At 35.9% G+C, this 21,703-nt stretch overlaps 4 protein-coding genes and 1 pseudogene across 4 annotated transcripts in view; 1 reads left to right on the top strand and 4 right to left on the bottom strand.

Annotated features, from left to right (window-relative positions):
- On the bottom strand, positions 1,347-2,434 carry LOC105170061 (40S ribosomal protein S27-2). Its single transcript, XM_011090658.2, has 4 exons — positions 2,277-2,434; positions 2,081-2,182; positions 1,946-1,974; positions 1,347-1,824 (listed from the first exon to the last, which is right to left on the bottom strand). Exons 1-4 carry the CDS (start codon positions 2,277-2,279, stop codon positions 1,698-1,700), a joined length of 261 nt encoding a protein of 86 aa, XP_011088960.1. The 5' UTR covers positions 2,280-2,434; the 3' UTR covers positions 1,347-1,697.
- Positions 4,347-6,470, bottom strand: LOC105170060 (aluminum-activated malate transporter 2-like). The gene is made up of 6 exons (XM_011090657.2): positions 6,097-6,470; positions 5,862-6,002; positions 5,488-5,760; positions 5,289-5,398; positions 5,055-5,198; positions 4,347-4,957 (listed from the first exon to the last, which is right to left on the bottom strand). The coding sequence occupies exons 1-6, from the start codon at positions 6,374-6,376 to the stop codon at positions 4,535-4,537; spliced, it is 1,371 nt and encodes a 456-aa protein (XP_011088959.1). The 5' UTR covers positions 6,377-6,470; the 3' UTR covers positions 4,347-4,534.
- Positions 10,722-16,527, top strand: LOC105170237 (annotated as a pseudogene).
- On the bottom strand, positions 16,640-19,007 carry LOC105170058 (probable aspartyl protease At4g16563). Its single transcript, XM_020696897.1, has 2 exons — positions 17,123-19,007; positions 16,640-16,774 (listed from the first exon to the last, which is right to left on the bottom strand). Exon 1 carries the CDS (start codon positions 18,530-18,532, stop codon positions 17,156-17,158), a length of 1,377 nt encoding a protein of 458 aa, XP_020552556.1. The 5' UTR covers positions 18,533-19,007; the 3' UTR covers positions 16,640-16,774; positions 17,123-17,155.
- LOC105170055 (nuclear speckle splicing regulatory protein 1-like) overlaps positions 20,364-21,703 on the bottom strand; it is a 3,863-nt gene continuing 2,523 nt past the window's right edge. Inside the window, 2 exon segments of the mRNA XM_011090651.2 lie at positions 20,364-21,002; positions 21,684-21,703. The exon segment at positions 21,684-21,703 is cut by the window's right edge and continues 4 nt beyond it. Coding sequence (XP_011088953.2) covers positions 20,571-21,002; positions 21,684-21,703 — 452 coding nt within the window. The 3' untranslated portion in view covers positions 20,364-20,570.

Raw genomic sequence — 21,703 nt, 5'->3', positions numbered from 1 at the left:
TCCATGAATATTTATCCCTCTCACATCATACTTCACCATTATTCTAATTCATTCTTAAACCGTTATTAATTTAGGCATTGGAGTGCTAATCTCTATTTTGCTGAAACAATCATCTGATATCTTAGGATTTTTTTGAAGATCTTTTAACCATTGTGGTATGAGCAAATTTTTTATACTTATCAATACTAATTAATTACTTAATCTTAGATCTATAAAGTAGCTCAAAATGATAAAATAAATACACCAAAAAAAAACTTTAAATTAAATGATGAATGAGTACTATGAGTACATAGAAAAGTTATCTTCTTTTATTTTATATATATATATATATATCATACAGTGTGTCTATTATTATTTCACTTTTAATTTATCCTTAGCGTATTAAAAAAATTAATTAGAAAATAATTTAATAATGATATAATGTAAAAAAATAATAAAATATATTGAAAATGATATGTTTATTCAGGACTTGACTTGTCCACTCTAAAAATAAGTATATATTTATTAGTTTAGATCGATAAATATTACATTCAGAATAATTAGGGAAAAACGTATTTAACCCTACTTGTGATGAAAGTTTCGTATCATACTTCACCTTGCCGGAGAGAAAATCCGTTGGGCCTTAGGACGAAAACTCAAATTTGAAAATGAAAACGTAAACCAAATTCCCTAGATATGAAATTCACATGAAAACCAAATGATGAAGTTCTTAAGACAAAAAGTTGAATTCTTATTGTTTCTCTAATGAGATCCAAGAAATATTTTTCCAAGTTTACTTACTAATAGCACTTGAAGACTTTTGACAGATAATTCAAAGTAAATAGTACAAATTGACAACCATTAATGTGTCATAGGTAATAGTCTTAATCTTGTTTGCTGACGGACCAGTATTTATCCATTCATGAATCATCTTAGGTGCAGGAAATAAAATTCAAAACTACTAACCTACACTACATTGTAAACATGTAATAATGGTAGACTAAGGACCGAACTCACCCTTGTCACAAAATGTAGACGGAACGTTAAATGATACTACATGCAATTGACCTTACATATAATATAATTATACTGCAATTTAACACCCCACACTTAAACGGACAAGGGTAATGTGTAACAATAAGTCGTATGCCTCACTTGCTCATAGTAAGATATTATCACTTTTGTTGATCTTATCACTCAATGTTTTTGTCATATGAAATAGACCAGAAAAAATCTCGCAATGAGAGGAAAAATTCCTCCAGCACCTCCTTACACTGAATGCCATACCGCCAATCAAAACATAATTTAGCCAAACTAGATTTGCTAGCATCACTCCTGGATGCAAAAACATATGTTGATCTCCTTGATAAAACACAAAAGGAGGGTCCTGAGCCTGCTACAGGAATAGATGGTGGTTTTACTGACTTGGACAAAACTAACAACAATTGTTGAAAATATTTTGGAAAACATCAATCTCCAAACAATAACCAATAATCTACCATACATTCACACAATATTCTATATCAAAAACATCCTTCAAATGTTTTCAGCTAAAAAACTGAACCTATATCACTAAAATATCAGCATCCCTCCAATGACTATCACAGAATAGTTCAAATAATTTGGGGGCCATCCTTACTAGGGTAGAGTGTAATTAACAATCCCAAGAGAGAAAAACTAAACCAGGCAAGCGAGTCCTGCGCTACAAGGCCGACCAATCAATCCCCTTTTCTCCGAAAGGAGCAGCCTTCTGTAAGTCTGGCGCGCCCTCCGGTGGGTTGGCACAACACCGTCTGGCAGTTACCGCACACCACCACCGTTTGCGAATGGCTAAACACAGTGGTTCTGCACACACAGAAAATCGCAGATAAACAAACACATAAATTGTTTTCACATAAATCACTTGATTCAGTTTCTTCAAATCGGATAATTGAATTACAGGAAAACACAAAATAATACAACTTACATGTTAAAGCAACCCTGACATTTGACATCCTACAATAAAAAAAACAGCAAATAAATACAAAAATAACAACCAAAAAAAAGCATATACAATAGAGAAAAGAAAAAAAGAAAAAGAAAAAGAAACGAACAAGAGTACCATGAAGAATGAGTTTGGGGATTGAACAAGACGCTTGAGCTTGTGCTTCCTCTTCTCGAGCTCCGCCGGTGGGTTGAGCAAATCGTAATCGTTTGACAGAACCTATTGGCAAGCATCAGTTGTCACATAAACGCCAAAAAAAAATCGAAAATCAAACACAAAATCTAGAACAATTGAGACTGGATCATAAATTCACCATCTTTAACAGAATAGAGATGACGCGAAGCTGGAGAGGCGAGAGAAACCCTAGAACGCTGGAGAGGCGAGAGAAACCCTAGAACGCTGGAGAGAAGGCGAGTGAAATTATTAGGGTTTTGGCAGCTCTTTATACAGAGCAGTTGGGATGCGTGCGCCGTCGGATATCCCGTGGTGTTTCAATCTCGACCTTCCATTCCTCGGGCACCGACCTACCTTTAACAAAGTAGCCTGTTAAAATTTGTAAAATTTTCCGGCTTTTAACTCTCAAAGAAAAATGTTTTTATTTTAATAATTAGTATTTCATGGGAGAACTATACATCGTTCAAATTTTTATAAATAATTAAATTGTATAAAAAATATTATTAAATATAACAATACATTAAAATGGACAGTGAGGTTAAGGGGATATTTTTTACTGGTCATATTGTATTTTCAAAAATCAACTAAAAACTCTTTTGTATTTTAAACATAAACAAAAAAACTCTCTTTCTCTTTCTGTCTGCAAAAGATAGAAATGAATGAAAGGTGCTTATCATGCGTTCAAAGTGTGATTTTGCGTTGTTGTTTTGCTGTTTTTCTTTCTCTTTTTGACTCAAATGGATTATCATACCCTTGTTTCTTTTATGAATTCACTCCTTTGGTTTCTTTTGCATTCTTCTTTTCTTTATTTTGCATTTTGATCCTGTTCAAAAATGGTGGTCGAATGTGATAACGTTTATTACCCAGGTGTTCGATCTCGACGTTCTTTTTCGATTGGATCTGTTAACTGAAACAAGAAAGGTTAGGACAATCGGGGTCGTCCCCGGCGAAAACACTCCAACGCCGAAATTAGAATATCAAAGATATCTCTCTCAAAACGTTGAATAATTGCTTATTGCTTGTATAAAAATGACATTACCTTCTTACTATATGGATCCAGTATTTATAAGTTGATACCAGTCGCATATGGTAGGTGCGTGTATCGTGGTTTAACCTTCCTCTTATAGGTCGAGCGTCTAGACTGATTTATGCCTGCTATTAGGTGGCAAATTAACCTCCTTAATTCAAGGTATGAACTTGCTTAAATGATTTCCTTCCTTTTCAGCAATATCCATCGTATTTCTTTCAAGATTACTCTTTTACCCTTAGGTAGGGTCATACTTGTCTTTTCATTAATCCTACCGTTATCACATTTCTTGTTCTTTTTTATAAGATATTTTTAATAAATTGATTTAGTAATATATTTTTGTCATATCATTATAAAGAAACATGTATAATTATTTCATTCATTTCAATATATGTAAGACCCATATCAAACATAACTATTTAGAGTATAGAATCGTAAGGATCCAAATAAACTATATAAACAATAACTATGGGTATGTAATAGGTCCGGATCCAGATAAGCCTAAGCTTAACTCAATCACGAAGCCCAGACCTTAGCGTGGCCTGCATGGCCCAACTCCCTGCTTGAAATGGGCAGGCTAGTAATTAGCACCTTATGTCTCAACCAGTTAAGCCACCTAATATTCGATCACCTCAACGCCCCCCACTTGACTCTTTTTTGTTTTCTTCTGGCCGAATAAAAAAGATTCATGTAACTGATCTCAACAAATATATTATGTTGACTGCTTAATTATAAAATTGCTTCAAAATAGGTTCTCTAACAATATGGGAAAACTATATTTCTTCAAAGTAGCTCTAAGGACAAGAATAAATCTCAAGTGTAATAATTAAAGTAGGACTAATTGATTTGTATGTGGGCTGGCAGCAATTATGCCTGGTTAGTATAATTCGAAGTTATCATATTGGTATTGCTAATAATGGTAGTTCGTATAATGAATTCTTTATGATGAGTTGACGACAAGAAAGACAGAATTTCCGAACAAATTATTGAACGTTAGAGAAGCCCAAATCGTGTTTGAGCATGCCCACATGCTACAACAGCTGTACACGGTCACCGTCCGATGAGGTTGGTGGATTGGATGAAGAAAGAAACAAGCATTTGGCCCACAGGGACATGCAGTGGCCGGACATACAGCAGAAATCTGATTCTTGGAAACGAAATTCCCGAGTTTGCTTTTCAGTATTTTCAACTAAATGTGTGTGCTAGGATTGTTATTAGTAATACTGATAATGTATAGTTTTATACAACAAAGACAACGTACAAGACAAAAAACCCGAAACCCCTGGGAATCGAGGGAGTTCCCATGTTACAGACAGCCTGAGTGCTGAAAATTGTCTGTATGCATTACTTATCCTGTACTATGGAGCGATTCACTCGACTATTATGTTAAAATTATGGGATGCTTCAATGCTAGGAGTTCTAGGCGTTTTAGGCGTTTTCTCCAGGCTTATTTGTTTTATCATCTGTGGATCAGGAATCTTGAATTTGGACAAGGAGGCTAGTTCGTGGACAGCATCCGCGATCTTCACAGTGCAAGAAACTATTTCGATCAGCAGTGAAGCAACGGTAACTGCAGGGACTATTTCAAGAAGATCCGTATCAGCCCACAGGTTCGTCTTCAGCGAGGATTTCAGTCTCTTGGCGGCAGTTTTTGCATTCAGGAGATGAGGATCAGCGGACAATGAGCAAGTCATAGTCTTGATCCCGACAGCGAGTTCTCTTAATGCCACACTACATTCTGAGCTCATTTTCGTGCACGATTCTTGAATCTTGGATCGGATTTCTATTGGTGTCTGTAAATATACACAACACAAACCTCTAAGCAACATTCTTTCAAACATCTCTATACGTGTCAGCCACGCTTTCTGAATAATAGCTTAATTTGTTTACCTGCACATCTGATGTAAGGTAGCCATTCAGTGCATCAATCTTGTATGCACATTCCCTTGTGAGGGAGCCAATCTTGAGGTATTGGTCCCAAGGCTGCCGATATCTAAATTTACCATGTCTAGGCTCCCATTTTGCAAAATTCACCTGGAGAAAACAGACACAAATTCAATCAAGTTGAACATTTGAGGTCGAAATAATAGTAATCCCAACAAAATTTGAACTTGGACGACTCACCAAGGAGTCTTCACTCCCTTTGGAATTAAGAACACTTTTGTATTCATCAAGCGATGTTCTGTTCTCTTGATTCTTATCATTCTCTACACGGAAGTATTCGCGTCCAAAACCTGTTAAATTCATTCACATCGAAGACTTAGCATTCCTATAACAAGATAATGGATAATAGATCAAGATTTATTATGTTGCAAGACTGCACCTTCCAAGAAAGTCCCAAGCTTTTCAATGTTAGCAGCAGTGATTTTGTGAAGATCTTCACCAGCCCAGATTGGGCATATGAATATGCTAATGAAAACTGTGGCAGATCCTCCTATGAGGATTGTGGACAGTCTCCTATGTGCCATGTCCAAAACCTCATCGTCCCGATAGCCAGACACCGATATCAGAGAGAATGTAAGGATGAATATAAGAAGCCCATAATCATATCTGGCCTTCAACTTAGGAAAAAATCGAACGAATGTCGCCACAGCAGCTGCAAGAACAACAATCGAAAAGTTACTACATGGAACTACATTACGACCACCAACCAAGTACTGATCAAATGGTTGATTATCTGTACAATGATTCATTTACCTATCAAGAAAACAGACATCCCCAGTATAATACATTCTATCTTTTCCCCTGTAAAACTTGCTAATCTGTGTGCTCCAACGCCTAATGCCCCTCCCAACAATGTTGCAATCGCTCGGTTTACCCCTTTCCCAAGAGTTGCACCTGAAAAATGAAACAAAAATTGTCATGATTGAAATCCTTCCTTTCTACGACTAATATATTCAAGAAAACAAGAATGAATAGAAAATGAACATACCCACAGAAAACTCGAAAACTACAACAACAGTCATAACAGCCCACATTGCATTAACACCAAAACCTTCGTAAAAGAAATCAAAGTAGTAGAACAAAGACACCAACGTGATAGCTAAGCCCACTTTGAAGGAGTGGACAACTCTCCTCGGATCTTCCTCTCCCAGTTTCTTGGCATCCTTAGCAACCCCAGTTACCACATTCACAATCTTCCCAAAACAGCCCTTTACCCAACCCCATACCTTCGTCAACCCCTTAACATTGTCTTGGCTCTCCGAGGCCATTTTGCATTCAAGAATCTCCTCTAATTTCTCTGGCGCTCAAAGGGCTTTGTTTTTCTTGGTTCATAGATTATGTGAAACAACTGCAGCCTACTGTGCGTATTTATAAAGCGGGCTCCCCTCTGAGGTGAGAAGTAGGGAACAGAAATAAATCACATGGCACTTTTTGGATGGTGCGAGGAAATTTCACACATACGGTGTGTGTGTGTGAGGTAGGTGAGTGTGTGTATTTTGTATGTACAGGTAACCGGGATGATATTTTAAACTTTACAGCAGAAGTTTACCTGGAGAGAGTTGCATACACGGTTCTCAATTCAACTTGGGTGGGATTTTCTGGTACCTCCCCCTACCCGTGATGTTGACACCTACTTCTTCACCTTAAAAATAATTCAAGAGTCGCTATCAAAGTAACACGACTCCACTCTACATATATAGCTATTTTCATCACAATAATATTTTTTTACAAACTTCAATATCATAGAAAAATGATCATAATTAGACAAAAAATTAAGATAGATATTACGAAATTTCAATGAAATACTTATTAAAGACGTAATATCAAGGTGATTATTGATTGTCGTCGCTATTAATTATGTGATGAGAGTCCTTATTATTTGAAAAAAAATACATATTATCATTATTTAAATTTTTTTACTAGTATTAATTAGTATTTTCTTTGTTTTGTAATAGTGAGGTTAGTAATATTTAATGAATTGGTGAGTTGTTTACTGGTGAATTGTTTATTAAGTAGTTAGTCTAACTGCGGACAGATGTTGTCATCAAATGATTTGGGAGGTATACAAATTAATTGCAGCAATGGGCACGTCAACGAATGACCAAAATTTTGAGTACCCATTGCGTATAGTAAGTAAACGAAATAGTGGGAATGCTTTGAATCGAAGCATTTTCAAATTTTAGTATTAGTGTGTGCTACTGCGTGTCTGTCTCAGTTGCCAAATGTGAGGACAAGAAGTTGTCTTCTAACCAAAATAGATTGGGGGGACTTGCACTCCTATTTTGCCGCATTTCCAGCTATCTGATGCGGACCTATACAATAATGTCTTCATTCAATGATTTAGATTAACATTTTATATTATGAGTTCAATTTATATTGGATTGTGGTTATATTTTATATGACTATTTACTTTAATTGTTTTTAATTATGTTGATGTCTCAATCTTAATTTACTATGTTGTTCTCAGTTTTGTTGATATATGTTGTAATCAATGTATTACGAAGATACTTATATGATTACCTACTCAAAACCAGAATCAATGTATAGTTGGGACATAGCAGAGCCAAAATTGAGCTCACTTTCGTGTGATTATAATTCTTGATTGATTACATTTCTACGTTTCTTCTGGAATTGGCAATAATCCAAATTGGTGCATAAGTACTTTTTGAGGAGTGTTTGCAAATTTTTTAGTCTCTGTCTTTTGTTTCTAAAACTGGTTAAAAATAGATTTTTTAAAGGAAAAAGTTAGAGGTGTGTTTAGTTCTTTTGGATTTTTTTTTTTAAATAATTTAGACTTCTTTTAGATTATTTTACCTTCTTAATTCAAATTTATATTTTAAAGTTTATTCTAAAAATTTGTATTTCTAAACTTGGTATTTGAGTTTTCAATTATTTGAATAATTTAACACAAACAAAATATGTACTTTTACATATTTAATATTTTAATTTTTTTGTATGTTATTTGCTATATTATCTATTATTATTCTTATATCCTAGGAAAATATAAACTAAATTGATACGTATAATTAATATATTTTTTTGGGAATCATGCAATTTATTTATTGTATATAAATAAATAATTACATTACTTAGTGGGAGCACTATCAAATTAAAACATTCATTTTTTTATTAGTATCAAATATTTTAAAAATATAAATGATGAATATTTGAAGAAAATTAAATATTAATTATACTACTTGAAATAAAATTATTACTTGAAAAAAAAATATTATTAACAAAAGACAAATGCGAAAAGGTAAGCAAAAATAATACATTTTCAATAGATGTGGACGAAATGGTATTTAATTAATTAAACTTGTTTGAGAATTAATTTACCATTTCCTATATCTAGAGTGATTAATAATAATAAATTAATCACTCTATTTAAAAAAAAAAATTGCCGCAGGAGACAAAACTAAAATAGCTTATAAAAAAATAAAATCAGCAAATTGGTCGTGTAGTACTCATGCCCTCTCTCCAGTTCATGCTACACGTTTTTGTTCAACTTATTTAAGAAAAAAGAAATAAAGTATTAACTGTATATATATAAATCTGGGTAGGATTGATATTATCAAATACCAAGAGATCTCTGCAGATATTATTTTAATAATTTATATATAAATAGGTACGTATGTATAGGTGTGAATACGAGTCCCTAGCTCCTCCTCATTGACTTTCAAATTGTATGTCTAATTATGCCAAAAATAATATTTATTTTTAAACAAATATTTTAAGCTGCTCCCTCCGTACAATTTCTCTGACACAAAAATTAAAAATACCCTGAAAATTAAAATTAGCATGTTTTTAAATTTAATTAAAAAATTAAACATCACTGACGCATTTTTCAATATTTTTTTCCGACCACCCTTCTTTTGCAAGAAAATAAATCTAAACATTCCCAAATCAAATCTATCCAAACATCACCTAAATCGTGTTAGGAAGAATGTGATTTTTGTTTTTTAGAAGTGGAAATTACGACAATATAAATTAAAATAAATAGACATAAATTATGTTAGCTAAGTAACTACACATCCAATCATACTCAACTCATGACCTCAAATTTGTAAATAGGATTTCAACCTTACACTTTGTTAGAATAAATATCTAAACTACATATTAACTGAGAGCATCCTTTTGCCGTCTTTTTTTTTTATAAAAGAAAGTGGTACCTTCATTTTAAATAAATTAATAAATTAGGATCGTTTGTGTTATTTTAGACTAATTTATTTTTATGAGCATAAAATATAATAAATATATAATATTCTATAAAATTTTTGAGTAATGATATAATACATTTTTTAAATATATATGCAACTGAACAACAATTATAAGTCATATAACATGTTTTTTCTATAAATTTATATATACATTATATAGGTGCACATATGTACATGTATTTTTTAATATAAATTATTTACTTCGTAAAATATATTTGCATATATTGGGTTTATAAATATTTTTTGTATTACATATATGTTTATAAAAAGTTATGAATTTCAAATATTATTTTCTAAATAAAATTTGAGTAAATTTTGAATTTGGGGAGATTTTTTAATAAATAATTTTAGAGAGTAAAATAAAAGGTATAGGGGTATGTGAGAAGAGCATTTTTATTCTATAAATGTCAATTATTTTACCAAGGGTGTTTTTGATATCTTTCATATTTTAGACTTTAGAGGGTAAACTCAAATACATGCATAGTTTATGTGTGCAAAATATATTTAATCCTATTTATTTTAATAAAAATTTATACTAATTCAAATTACACTTAGAAAAATAATTATAAGAACTAATAACTAATGAGTGTAAATAATAAAGATATTTTCATCCTGAAAATCTTGGTACATGCATGGTGTGAGCGGATTATTATTATTATTTTATAATTAAGGTAAAAAATTTACGATCTAAATTAAATTTGGCCGAACTATAAAGTACAAAGTAAGTGTTACATTTGTCATATAATTAGCATTTTTTTTAAATTATAGATTAAGTATATTATAAATATATTACACCTGTCACGTAATTAATTCCCAAATGCAGTTTGAGCTAAAGCTAAGATTTTGTATAGTTACACATAAATTTATGTGGTTTGGATAATTATATTTAGTATTTTTAAAGTTTGTTTCCATCTAATATATAAATTCCTTCATTAGTTAAAATTTTTCAAATTTATTCATATTAAAAAAAAAGACTGGATAAAGATTCATATTTATTTTCAATTGATTTATTACAGATTTATTGCAGGTTAAATAAATATTTTATAATGAAATTACCCTTATGCATGTTTACATGTTACTGCGTGTAAGGAGGTATATTTTTACAGTTATAAAGATAATTAGTCAAGAAAAAATTGCTTGACTTGCAATAAATCACGAATCAATTAATTGATGAAAATAAGAAATATTTTTTATTTTTATTAATATTAATAAATTTAGATTAACGAAGGAAAGTAATTATTAGATGGATGCAAATTTTAAAAATATTTTAATGCAAATTTAAAAAATTTATGTATGATTAATTAAAATTGATGGGGGATAAAAGTGTAATTACCCCTTAAAATTTCGCTATAATTGAGATGGTGAATGCAAATACACGAAATTAGCTAGACTCGACACAGTACTTTACGACGACTTTTGATATACTTCTTCATCTTCATCCGATGTCCGAACCCCGAAGGAGCAGACCTTTCGGTAAAGCGAGCGTAATCATTGCAACGTCCCTTCGAAGGGCACAGTAATTTTATGGCGGTTAGAATCACTGTAAAGTTCTGTTTGGAAGTCGAGTTCTAGTCATACATTTACCAGATAACTTCTTCTACATTGCAAGAACACAGACGAGCGAGAACTGAGAAGAAGGAGACAAGAGAGAGAAACAAGAATGGGTGTGCCTTCATTTTACCGGTGGTTGGTGAATAAGTATCCTAAGATAGTGTCTGAATCTGTGGAAGAGTTCGACAATTTCTATCTCGACATGAACGGGATTATCCATCCGTGTTTTCATCCTGACGATGATGTCTCTTTCGCTTTTCTTATTGTTTATTTTTTTATTCCTTTTGAAAAGCCTATGTTCTGTTTTTGGATTAATGGGCTGTCTGAAGAGAATTTTTGGCCAAAATATCAGGAAAATTACATCAAGATTCGAGTAGCTAGGCATGAATGTTTTATGTACCTGTGTTTTTCTTCCATGTTAAGTATCTGCATGTAGATGGTAAACCTTTACACTGTCTTGATTGGTATTTATATGTTATATTTCAATATATACATGTAATATGTATAATTTTTTTCTTAAATATACAGCAAATGCAACTCAAGTTTGTAATAAAACATTTGAAGTGATAAGCTTTACATAGATATACGTAAGGCAAATCATAGGAAAGTTCACCTTCTTCTCCCTGCTTGAATCATTAGTTGTAGTTTTTCTTCGGGTTATTTTCCAAATCCAGGTTCTGAAAATTCTTGGTCTGACATTCAGCTTTTTCCGCCGACAACTTATGACGAGGTATTCAGGCGTATGTATGATTATATTGATCGTCTCTTCAACATCGTCAGGCCGCGGAAATTGTTGTACTTGGCCATTGGTAACAATATTTACAGCTAGAAGATATATATCTGCCTTCCTTTTCCACACAGTACACGTAGTTTCTTTCTGGTTTATTTTTAATCATAGTCCGTAATAAAACTGCAGATGGTGTTGCTCCCAGGGCAAAGATGAATCAACAGAGGGCCCGTCGATTTCGTGCTTCCAAGGACAATCAAATCGCTGTGCGAATATTCATCTGATTTTATACATTTGTTCTTGCGCCGGAAAATTTTAAATTGATTTGCATTGATAATTTAGTTTTATTTCTTCTCCAGGAGGAAATGGAGGAGAAGCTGAGGCAAGAATTTGAAAGGAATGGGAAATCAGTGTTGCCTAAACAAGAAACAGAGGTTGCTGATTCGAATGTCATTACTCCGGGCACAGAATTCATGTACATGCTGTCGAGGAAATTGCAAAGCTACATCAGGCTGCGGAGGAGCGAGAATCCTGCCTGGGGAAACATTAAGGTTGTCAAAAGAATTCAACTGTATTTCAAATTAACAGGATCAAGAAAATGTAACAATAATTGTTGTTTACTCGTAGGTTATTCTGTCAGATGGTAATGTTCCAGGTGAGGGGGAACACAAGATTATGGCCTTCATTCGGGCTCAGCGCTCGTCGCCTGTATACAATCCGAATACCAAGCACTGCCTCTATGGCATGGTAAAACACTAAATTTGATCGGATGTCATATATTTTTAACATATATCGTCTTTAATTCCGTTTTTCATTGCACGTGATCATAGTTCTTTGCTGAAGTTAATCTTAATGCAGGATGCTGACTTAATTATGCTGGCACTGGCGACGCATGAAATCTATTTCTCGATTCTGAGAGAGGTTTTATTTTTATGGCTTGCTGCTGTTTGTCATCTGCGAAAATCATCCCTTCCAGTTCTGGTTTTGCCTGAATGTAGATTAATGGCTCTGTTGTTGTATTGATTAGATGATGGGTTCGAGGGCTTACATTTTTATGCATAGTTTGCAAATAATTCGTTGTATTGATTGTCAACAGGAGGTCCTGTCTGTGGAGAGTCGTTCTAGTCCTGAATCAACGATAGAACTTAGTCTGCATAAAGCCGAGTCTGAAAAATTGGCTTCACGCATGAAAGCTGTGTTTGTCGTTAACAAAAAGCAGCATTATCAGGTATATTACTTAAACAAAGAATATAGAAGATGGAAGAATATGGAATATATATGTGTGTATATATTGACGTCTTGTTGCTGGTGTTTGCAGTTTCTAAATGTTTGGGTACTGAGAGAGTATTTGGCTTTCGATCTGGCAGTTAGTGGTCCTGAGAAACTTGGATGTGATCCTGAGAGAATCATTGATGATTTCATCTTTATGTGTTTTTTGGCTGGGAATGATTTTCTGCCTCATATGCCTAGTCTTGGAATTCACGAGGTTCTTTAATTTCTCCAGTTATTTACCTTGAACTTCATTTAATATGCTACTCATAGTCCTAAATTGGAAAAACATATATTTGTTCATTGTCGCTAGGGATGTGTAGATTTGCTGATGCATGTATACAAGAAAGAGTTTCAAAATCTGGGAGGCTACTTGGTTGACATGCAAAGGGTAATTGCTATAAACATCGATATAAAATAGATACAGTGAGTCATGGGATTGCTTTTGCACTTGTTTGTTTGTTACACTTGAAACAGGCGGCAGACAAGAAGGGAGCCTATATTAAGTTGAAGCGAGTAGAGAGATACATACTTCTTGTAGGTGCCTATGAGGAAAAAGTATTCAGCAAACGAGCTGAGCTGAGAGACAGAAAATTGAGGATACTCGCTGAGGATCAAGTTGCTGTTAGTATAGCAATCTCAAAGATTTTCAATCTTACATTTATTTCTGCTTCGGTTTTATGACGACTAGGCTTAAAGCGAAAGGTTTATTTTTGTCCAGAGGGATTATGAAGAGAACCAAGCAGATTATGATAGAGCAGTAGATGTTACATGTTCGTCTACTTCTGTGAATGCTGATGATGTATGTCTATTTCTCGTTTACTACTGCAATTGTGGCTTCTTATGATTTTTTTCACTTAAAGTCGTGGAACTTGTGCTTCCAACTTCAAGGTGTGAACATTGTGGTGGTTTACTTGTATTTCAGGCTTTGAATAATACGAAAGAGCTAAAGCAGAAGCTTAAAGATTACATGAGAAACCAATCCGATTTGTTCAAGGATGGTGCTCTTGGAAAAGATAAGGTGTGTTGCTTGTTTAACATTGGAGACACAAAAATTCTCGAAGGTGTTTCTGGCCTTTCATCTTTTGGCCTATGTCATAGGTGAAATTTGGCATTCCTTGCTGGAGGGAGAGATACTACAAGGAGAAATTTGCAGCTCAAACCCCTGAGGAGGCCGAAACCACTCGAAAATCTGTGGTGTGTTTTATATATTAAAAGATTATATTTCAAAATGTCATATTGATTATGAATCTCAATTGAAGGACTCAAATTTATGATGTATGTGAAGAAGTTGTATGACAGCGTTGGAAACAAGCGCAACTTCTTTTGATTTCTAGCAGTTAGTTTATTATTACAATATAATATTTTTGTCTCATCCGATATATATCTCGAACCTTGCTTACGGTTTATTAGGTGGCGAAGTATTGTGAGGGCCTCTGTTGGGTTCTCCTGTATTATTTCTCTGGAGTTCCATCATGGACTTGGTAATCTTCCACTTATTTCTTGGGGATTTGATTCACAAAGTAACAAGTCTTTGATGTTTGGTCGTCTATGACAGGTTTTATCCTTACCACTATGGTCCATTGGCATCTGATGTTAAAGGACTCTCACAAACGAAGCTGCGGTTTCAGAAAGGTTCACCCTTCAAACCATTGGATCAGCTGATGGGAGTTCTCCCTCCTGGGAGGTGAAATTATTGTGTCATTCTTATCTCATTTGTCTTTGGATCAACTTTTTACAATAAATGTAGTTTTGATTCTTTGAATTCTATATGTGCAGTGCTCATGCATTACCTTCAGCATACAAGGGACTTATGCTCGATGAGAAGTCCAATATCATCGACTTTTACCCCACAGGTAAGTCATGCCTGAAATGAGTTCTTAAGATAAAACAGGAAGGAAGTATTTCTCTTAAATGTTTTTATTAACTCTTGTAATGCTCAGAATTTGAGACAGACATCGAGGGGAAAAGATATTCTTGGCAGGTGACCTGTTATTGTTGAAACTTAATTCATTGTATGATTTGTGTGATTCTGTTGATAATTTAATGTATTGTTTGTGTCTGCAAGGGTATATGCAAGCTGCCTTGACGAAGAGCAAAGCGTCTTCTTGCAGAGAAGAGGAAACTTGAAAATGAACTGAAGGTGTGTAAGATCAATTTACATTAGATGCTCCTTTCCCCCCTCTAGCACCCCATTTCATCGTCTCTCATTAGGGACCGCCCAGAAACTTACCATTTCTGTTCAAAAATTTTTTTGCTTGGATATTCACTACTTTTCTAAAATGTAGGAGATCGAGAAAATTAGGAATTTGCAAAATCTTGATCTGTTGTTTGTGAGATGCTCGAGCACAACAATCCAACAAGAAGCTGCATGTATTGGAACTCGAAAAGCCTCGGAGAAGATTAAGGGTGCAATAATGATGGATAGTACTATGTAAGGTTTATGTTTCATACCTGTCAAGGTGGTCCTTTTCAGATTTCAGTTTAAATCCCCCTCCCCCCCTCCATGTATATATGGTGCATAAATCCCTTAAGTTTTTCGTCCTCCATGTATACATATTGCATAAATCTTTAACTATGCTCCTTTAAAGATGCATGGATCTCAATTACTGCAGCAGCTCTTGATACGAATCTTTTGGTAGTTGATTGTGATTCTGTTTTTTATGTAATCAACCTCAGTGATGGGATTAAAGGTACTATACATCTGAAACCTGAGGAGCTTTCTCAAGCCGATGATTATGATCTGTAAGATAACAAACAACTGCAAGTTAGAGACACAGTTTGCTGCCTTTCCCCCATCCTCCTACTGTTCTCATCTGTAACACAATCTGTCTTTCCTTGATGATCAGATGTCTGTTCTACGAAATAGACCAAGGTTGTCAATGTGTTCCTAGGCTTATTGAAGGTGTAACTATCCCTGAAAAGGTAAATGATTGTATCCCAGGACCATTTCCGGCTGGACTATATGATTGACTCTTCCTTCTAAATGTTTGTGTGCTATGCAGACGGTAAATGAAGTGGACATACCGGAAACTATTCTTTGGCACGAACACCGGGGAAGCTATCCAATTCATCCTCACAGGTGCGTCAGTTCAAGATTGATAGACCATGTTCTTCGCATTTATAAACCGATGAGTTATGTCTCACAGGGTTCAGCGAAAGCCAATGGGTGCGGACCAGAATTTCAAATCAGTGGCCTGTGGTCCTGCTCCTGAAGTTATACATAAAGGGGCCGGCAGTGGTTTTACCTTAGGTAGAGGCAAAGCGGTGGCTGTGCCCAAGTATGCTGTGAGAGAACATGGTGGTGAACTTAGGCCCGGTGCTCCAGCAATGAATGGAGATCAAGTGAATTCAAACTCATGCTGGAACCAAGGAGCTAGATGTCGTCCCTTGTCAAGTAGTAAGCCTTGGCGTGGGGGCCGTAATTTCCTGCCGTCCAGTGGTGGCTTCGACTGCAGTTCAAGAGAAGATCGGAGGTTGAATAATCCGTCAAGAGGTGCTCCTGCTGTCGGTTGGCAGAGAAACCATGTAGAGAGATCAGGCCAGGTGCAACCTCCAAATCAATCATCTTGGGGCAATAGTGGGCGTGGTCGAGGGAGAGGCTGGTTTGTAGATAGAAGTCTTACCTAAGATATGTCATGGTTGTTGCTCTTTGAACTTCTCCTTTTGTCTTGAACATAATTTGGAACCGGAATGTGTTAATCCTTTTTGGGAGAAGGATTTTGTAGTCCGCATAGAACGTATTGAACTGGCCCTTTTCAGGAGCAATTTTATGTTAATAGTAAAGACGATGTTATGACCAAGACTAGGAATTTGTATCCACGCTGTGTGTATTAACCCCTTTTGGTAGTTCATTTCCTCCCACGCCACCCACGAAGATAGAATTGTCTTCTGTGGTTGTCCTGACGTGACACAAAAGTAAGTCACGTTAGGGCCAAGTGGATAGAAGTACAAGAAAATTGGCAAAATTATTGCCTCAGGGATCCCAGAGTTGATTATGGACATTATTGCTCCAACAAGAGCAGCATGATGAGTAAATGCAGGTCGTAAATGCCCAACCGTGAGCCATCAAATAATTCACTGCTTGCATTACATCAATGTCATATCTAATTATGGTGATGCATCAAATTACTGCTTTAGCATGAAGTACATTTTCCGTTCATTACCTACTCTAAAACGGCCTAATCTTTTATACCACTTGAATCAAGAGATCTGCCCTTTACAATGTTCTTAAACATAAGAAAGCAAACCTTCATGTCATTGCTGATCATCCCTTGTTTCTCTCACGAGCAAGATTTCTGCCTGAATCCAAACCTCTCATTCGTTAGATCGTATTCGACATGAAAATTCTGCATCAAGAAATTGCCCAGAATCACTGATGGTCCACTTATCAGCTCCGGCCCCACTAATGTATTATCCGTCACCATACTCAAACACACAACTTCCTTCTGGACGTCATCGACAGCAAAGAAGTAGTTTTCTAGTGGCAATGGCATTTCTGCTCCACCCTTGAAATGGAGCGTAAGTGCTGGCAATTTCACAGCATCGTGCCCGGTAACATCAAAGCATGGCCTCAACCCTGTCTGAGACTCCACGGTGTCGGCCCTTTTGTACTCTTTCACTTGCTCAGAAAATGCATTAGACACCATATCAAAAACCGCCTGATTCATGTAAGTAAATGTTGAGCCTGAATCAACTATAGTCCCACCATTGCCATTAGAATCAGGAGAGAGTTGTTGGTACGAGACTTTAACTTTCTGCCCTCCAACTGTAATCCTCCTCAGGCCAACATAGTAGTAATCTGATAATGCACTGTTTCCAGCCCTGACAGGATTTTTCAGCATCGGCGTGTAGCTGAAGTTTCCAGTCTTTTTATTAGAATGTGATTCAGGATCCATGGAAAGAAAGCCACTCTTAGGAGTGTTGTCAAATTTGTGGGAAACAAGGCAGTAGGAGAATTTCTTGATTCCCAATTGGCTCGGCAGTGAGGAAACCCCCCTGCCGAAGCCGGCGACACCTGCAGGCTGGCTTGATGAGAAAAGCGAGCAGCCCACAAGGAAATCAGATATTTTCTTGTGAGACATGTTGAGAGTTTCAACCATCGGTATCCCTCCGGTCGATCCTAAACCATAGAGAATGATATAAGGAGGACATGTCTGTGTACAATTCGTTTTCTGCAGTTGGCACTCTTGACAACTGGTGGTTGGATCAAATGATTGGTGAACCCAACCACACTTGGGATTCACGCATCCAAGAATCTTGGCTGAGGATGACTCTTTAGGAATGAAAGAAGAAATGCCTGTGGAAGAAACAGAACAGTGTCTGCAGACATATCTTTTGGTACAAGGAAACCAAGAAAAGCTGCTGCCAGTATCCAGGAGCATAGGTATGGACTGAGGTGGGGTGCCAAAGCTGAGAGAGATTGAGTAAGCTCCACTGTAGGCGAATAAAGGGGTGGTGGAGGTAGGGGCGTTTTGGGCATTCTTGAGATGCCGAGCTCTGGCTATGGAGGTGAATGCAAGGTGTGAAAGCCTCTGGAGTGGATCTGAATGTGGGATTGTGTTGAAAACTGAGACCGGAATAGTACCGGTGGTGGGATATGAAGATGAGATGGAACAGAGGAGAACAAGAAACAAGAGGTGAGATGAGGAGGAAGCCATTGTTTTCAGCGTTCTTGACGGTGAGGTGATTATAAACTGATTTAACCAAAAAACAATGGCAACAAGATATAGTTTTTGAGGTGGTGATTATGGCATTTACATCTTTGCCATACTTTGTTGGTCCTAAGGCAGCAACAACTGTCGCTTTGGGCATGTGATTAAGGTCTAGCAGAGAGGCAATGAGGGAGAAAAGTGTGAATTATTTAAGGCTGTGGGCCTTTGAACAACTTGGGACAGATCGATCTAGCATTCAATGATCAGTGCGGTTGGGAGGATCCATCCCCAGCCTTAGTGTTTATCCTGCATCTTCCATCATCTGCATCAAATGATTCAATTCAAGAATTTCTTTTTTTACTTCATACAAGAAAAGAATATAAGAAATCTTTTGTAATCAGGAAGCCGAGACTTATCTTTTCCTTTGTTCCAGACTACATTTTCCTGTCGAAAATGATCTCGTAAAACACGAACGATTAGGCTAATCATAGTATATTGTCTATAATAACAGAGTAGTATATACAATTCAAGCCGTATGTCTAAGTAATTGTCGGCGGAGTCTATCTATGCCCTGGAGTTGTACTGTTTTGACAGTAACAAGTTTTACTTCATCATTTCATTTAAACAGACATCTTTTGCAAAGTAGCAAAGTAAAGGGTCCAACAAACAGCAAGCAATGCTTTTCAATATCTGGTTTTAGTCAAATGTAGCTCTCAAGGTTGTCGTCTAAGTGCGGTTTTCACCCAAAAAAACAACCCGTGATGCAGTGTAAGTTTCATTAAGGTTGGTAGCCAAAGGAAAGTCAAATGTGTGTTGTCACTTGTCTTGGTCCAAGAATTCTTGGATTAAACTACAAAAGTTCATGCATTACAGTTAAAATTCTAGGATTGGTTGCCCTTAGGTAATAAAAACTAAGCTTGTAGGTAGGATGGGTAGAAGTGCATAGACGAATGAGAAAAACACAACATAATTACTCTGACACCCTTTTGTGATGTTGCAATAATTTTATAAAATTATGTTTAATTATAGTACAGCCATATCTCAGAAAGTATCGTGTACTTATTCCTGGAGAAAACAATACCGAGGAAGACGGACAGCTGGTTTCTGGTCCTGAGGTGTTGAGTGTAATAACTCCATCTTCTTGCTCTTGAGCATAAAACTCGTTCATGCTGTACTCATCCTCTATGGTGTATAAACCTAAACCATGATGTCCTGTCTACCTCATGCCCACCATAGAGAAGCCAAATTTCAACAGGAAAGTGGAAGCAGGGCACATGGACACAGCTATGGAAACATGTGACTCGTCGTTTTCAGATTAAGTTGGCAGACATGTAAGACAGCGAAATATCAATAATAATAGTAATGCTTAGCTCATATTTCATTTCCTGTGCCTTTAGGGCCCCTTAATATACAATATGTTCTAAGGTACCTTCACAATGGATTAGAAGAATGAAACTGACCAGTTCCAATCAACTGCCAATTTCTTCAGCACATTCTGCATCGGCTAACATGTAAGTAAGAATTGTAATAAAGTCTCGACAGAGTGTTCAACAATTTCTGTCTGTAGCTAGTAAAGTTCTTTCTGACAAAAGAAAGAAACATAAGTATTCCCAGGCTTTATTTTTAGATCACCTCTGTATTCTACTGTCTTCTATTGCAAATATGTTAATAACAAATAACGGAAGATGTATGGGCGTTTCGAAATTGTTTCACACCCTTGACATTTGGGAGCTTAAGCTAATGTCTACCTGAAGATAAGCATAAATAGAACTCTTGCACAACCTTGTAATCTCAAGTTGGTATTGCACCCGATGATAAAAACGAGGACTGTACTGAATTGCAAGCAAAGGAATAAGCGGAAATAAAATCGAAGAAGAGAAAAGTGGATATGAGAAATGATCTTACAACAAAATAACATGGACTACACGGGCCCACATTTCTCAAACAATGTTCAAAGTGAGCAATGGGCACAAATTCTCTCCTGATATGGTGGTGAATGCTCAAGCCAAAAAGGAATCACAGGCTTCAGTCTTTACATATTACTTCACAATACCCTTGCTTTCTTCCGTGCTAAAAATCGTTCCTTTGCTGCAGCCACTGTGTCCTCACTTCTTCTGTGATGGTCCTTTGCTGCAACAACTGCATTCTCACTTGTGTTTTGATGGTCTTGGTTACTGACGGATGGCTCATTTGTGATTTGATCTTGTGTGGAGGTATCTAAAGTTGTTGTTGTATATTGGCATTCAGATTTTCCCTTCGGAGAAACACTTGTTGCAGTCTCGTCTTGATGGCTCTTCACTGTCCTAGATGATTCTAAATCAGTGCTACTCGCTGGAGGCGAGACTTGTATGGGGTGCTGAACCACCACTTCTTCGGGCTGCTTCCCAGGTTTCCGTGAGTCAGCTTCTGTAGCACCAAATGCTACATTTTTTGCCAGGTTGAAATAAAAGTCACTGAGATCTGTCTTCTTGGTAACCTATTAAATAAAGAACAAAATTACCATGTAAGACATTCTGCAAACAGAATTCTGAATGATAATATACCAACCCAACAAACAGAGCAGAACAAAATACAAATCCTGTGCAAATGAACAGGGTAAAAAGAAAAACTTGGTAGTGCGCAAACAGGCAACTGGTTGATCAATTCATGAACAATAGCCAACAAGCAAGTACTTAAAGTTGCAGACGCACACCAGCCAGATGTGAAAAGCAAAAATGCACAGAAACAACTTCTAACATTAACAAAACCACAAGAGAATAGCTTTTCACATTGCCCAACAAGATCCATGAGTCAACTCGTGTTAATGGTGTTATAAAACCATTTGAGTATGATTATATTGCTCCACCTGTTCCTTTTAAGAGGCTACCATAATGTGTTTAAGAATTAAGTAGGTGGAAATTTCAGTCTGAAACATAAATTTCTAATGTCCAAATATCCTTTATTTCACTTAGACTTCAAAATTTTTACCTTGCATGTGGCTATTTTGAAGGTCATGAAATGGACTCAAAAACACAACCTTGTGTGCTAATGACAAAATTTTTTGCCCTCTATGCGTGTATAAAACTAAAGTTACAAGCAAGACAAGATAATCAGATATCATAAGTCACACCATCAAGAGTAAAAAAGATCAATGAAAACCTGAAAAAGCTTAACTTACATCTTCCTTCTCCTCCATCA

The sequence above is a fragment of the Sesamum indicum genome, linkage group LG9, assembly GCF_000512975.1.
Source record: "Sesamum indicum cultivar Zhongzhi No. 13 linkage group LG9, S_indicum_v1.0, whole genome shotgun sequence".
Classification (NCBI taxonomy): Eukaryota; Viridiplantae; Streptophyta; class Magnoliopsida; order Lamiales; family Pedaliaceae; genus Sesamum; species Sesamum indicum.
This window is presented reverse-complemented; position numbering and strand designations above follow the sequence as displayed.

Bases quoted from the DNA above. Each gene is read 5' to 3' on its own strand.
- LOC105170058 (XM_020696897.1), bottom strand. From the start codon at position 18,532: ATGGCTTCCTCCTCATCTCACCTCTTGTTTCTTGTTCTCCTCTGTTCC.
- LOC105170060 (XM_011090657.2), bottom strand. From the start codon at position 6,376: ATGGCCTCGGAGAGCCAAGACAATGTTAAGGGGTTGACGAAGGTATGG. The intron at 5,199-5,288 runs GTGAGTCGTCCA...TGTTTTCTCCAG, and splicing joins AAGGGAGTGAAGACTCCTTG to GTGAATTTTGCAAAATGGGA. The intron at 4,958-5,054 runs GTAAACAAATTA...GTATATTTACAG, and splicing joins ACCTTACATCAGATGTGCAG to ACACCAATAGAAATCCGATC.
- LOC105170061 (XM_011090658.2), bottom strand. The intron at 1,975-2,080 runs GTACTCTTGTTC...TTTTTATTGTAG, and splicing joins CCCCAAACTCATTCTTCATG to GATGTCAAATGTCAGGGTTG. The intron at 1,825-1,945 runs GTAAGTTGTATT...CTGTGTGTGCAG, and splicing joins TGTCAGGGTTGCTTTAACAT to AACCACTGTGTTTAGCCATT.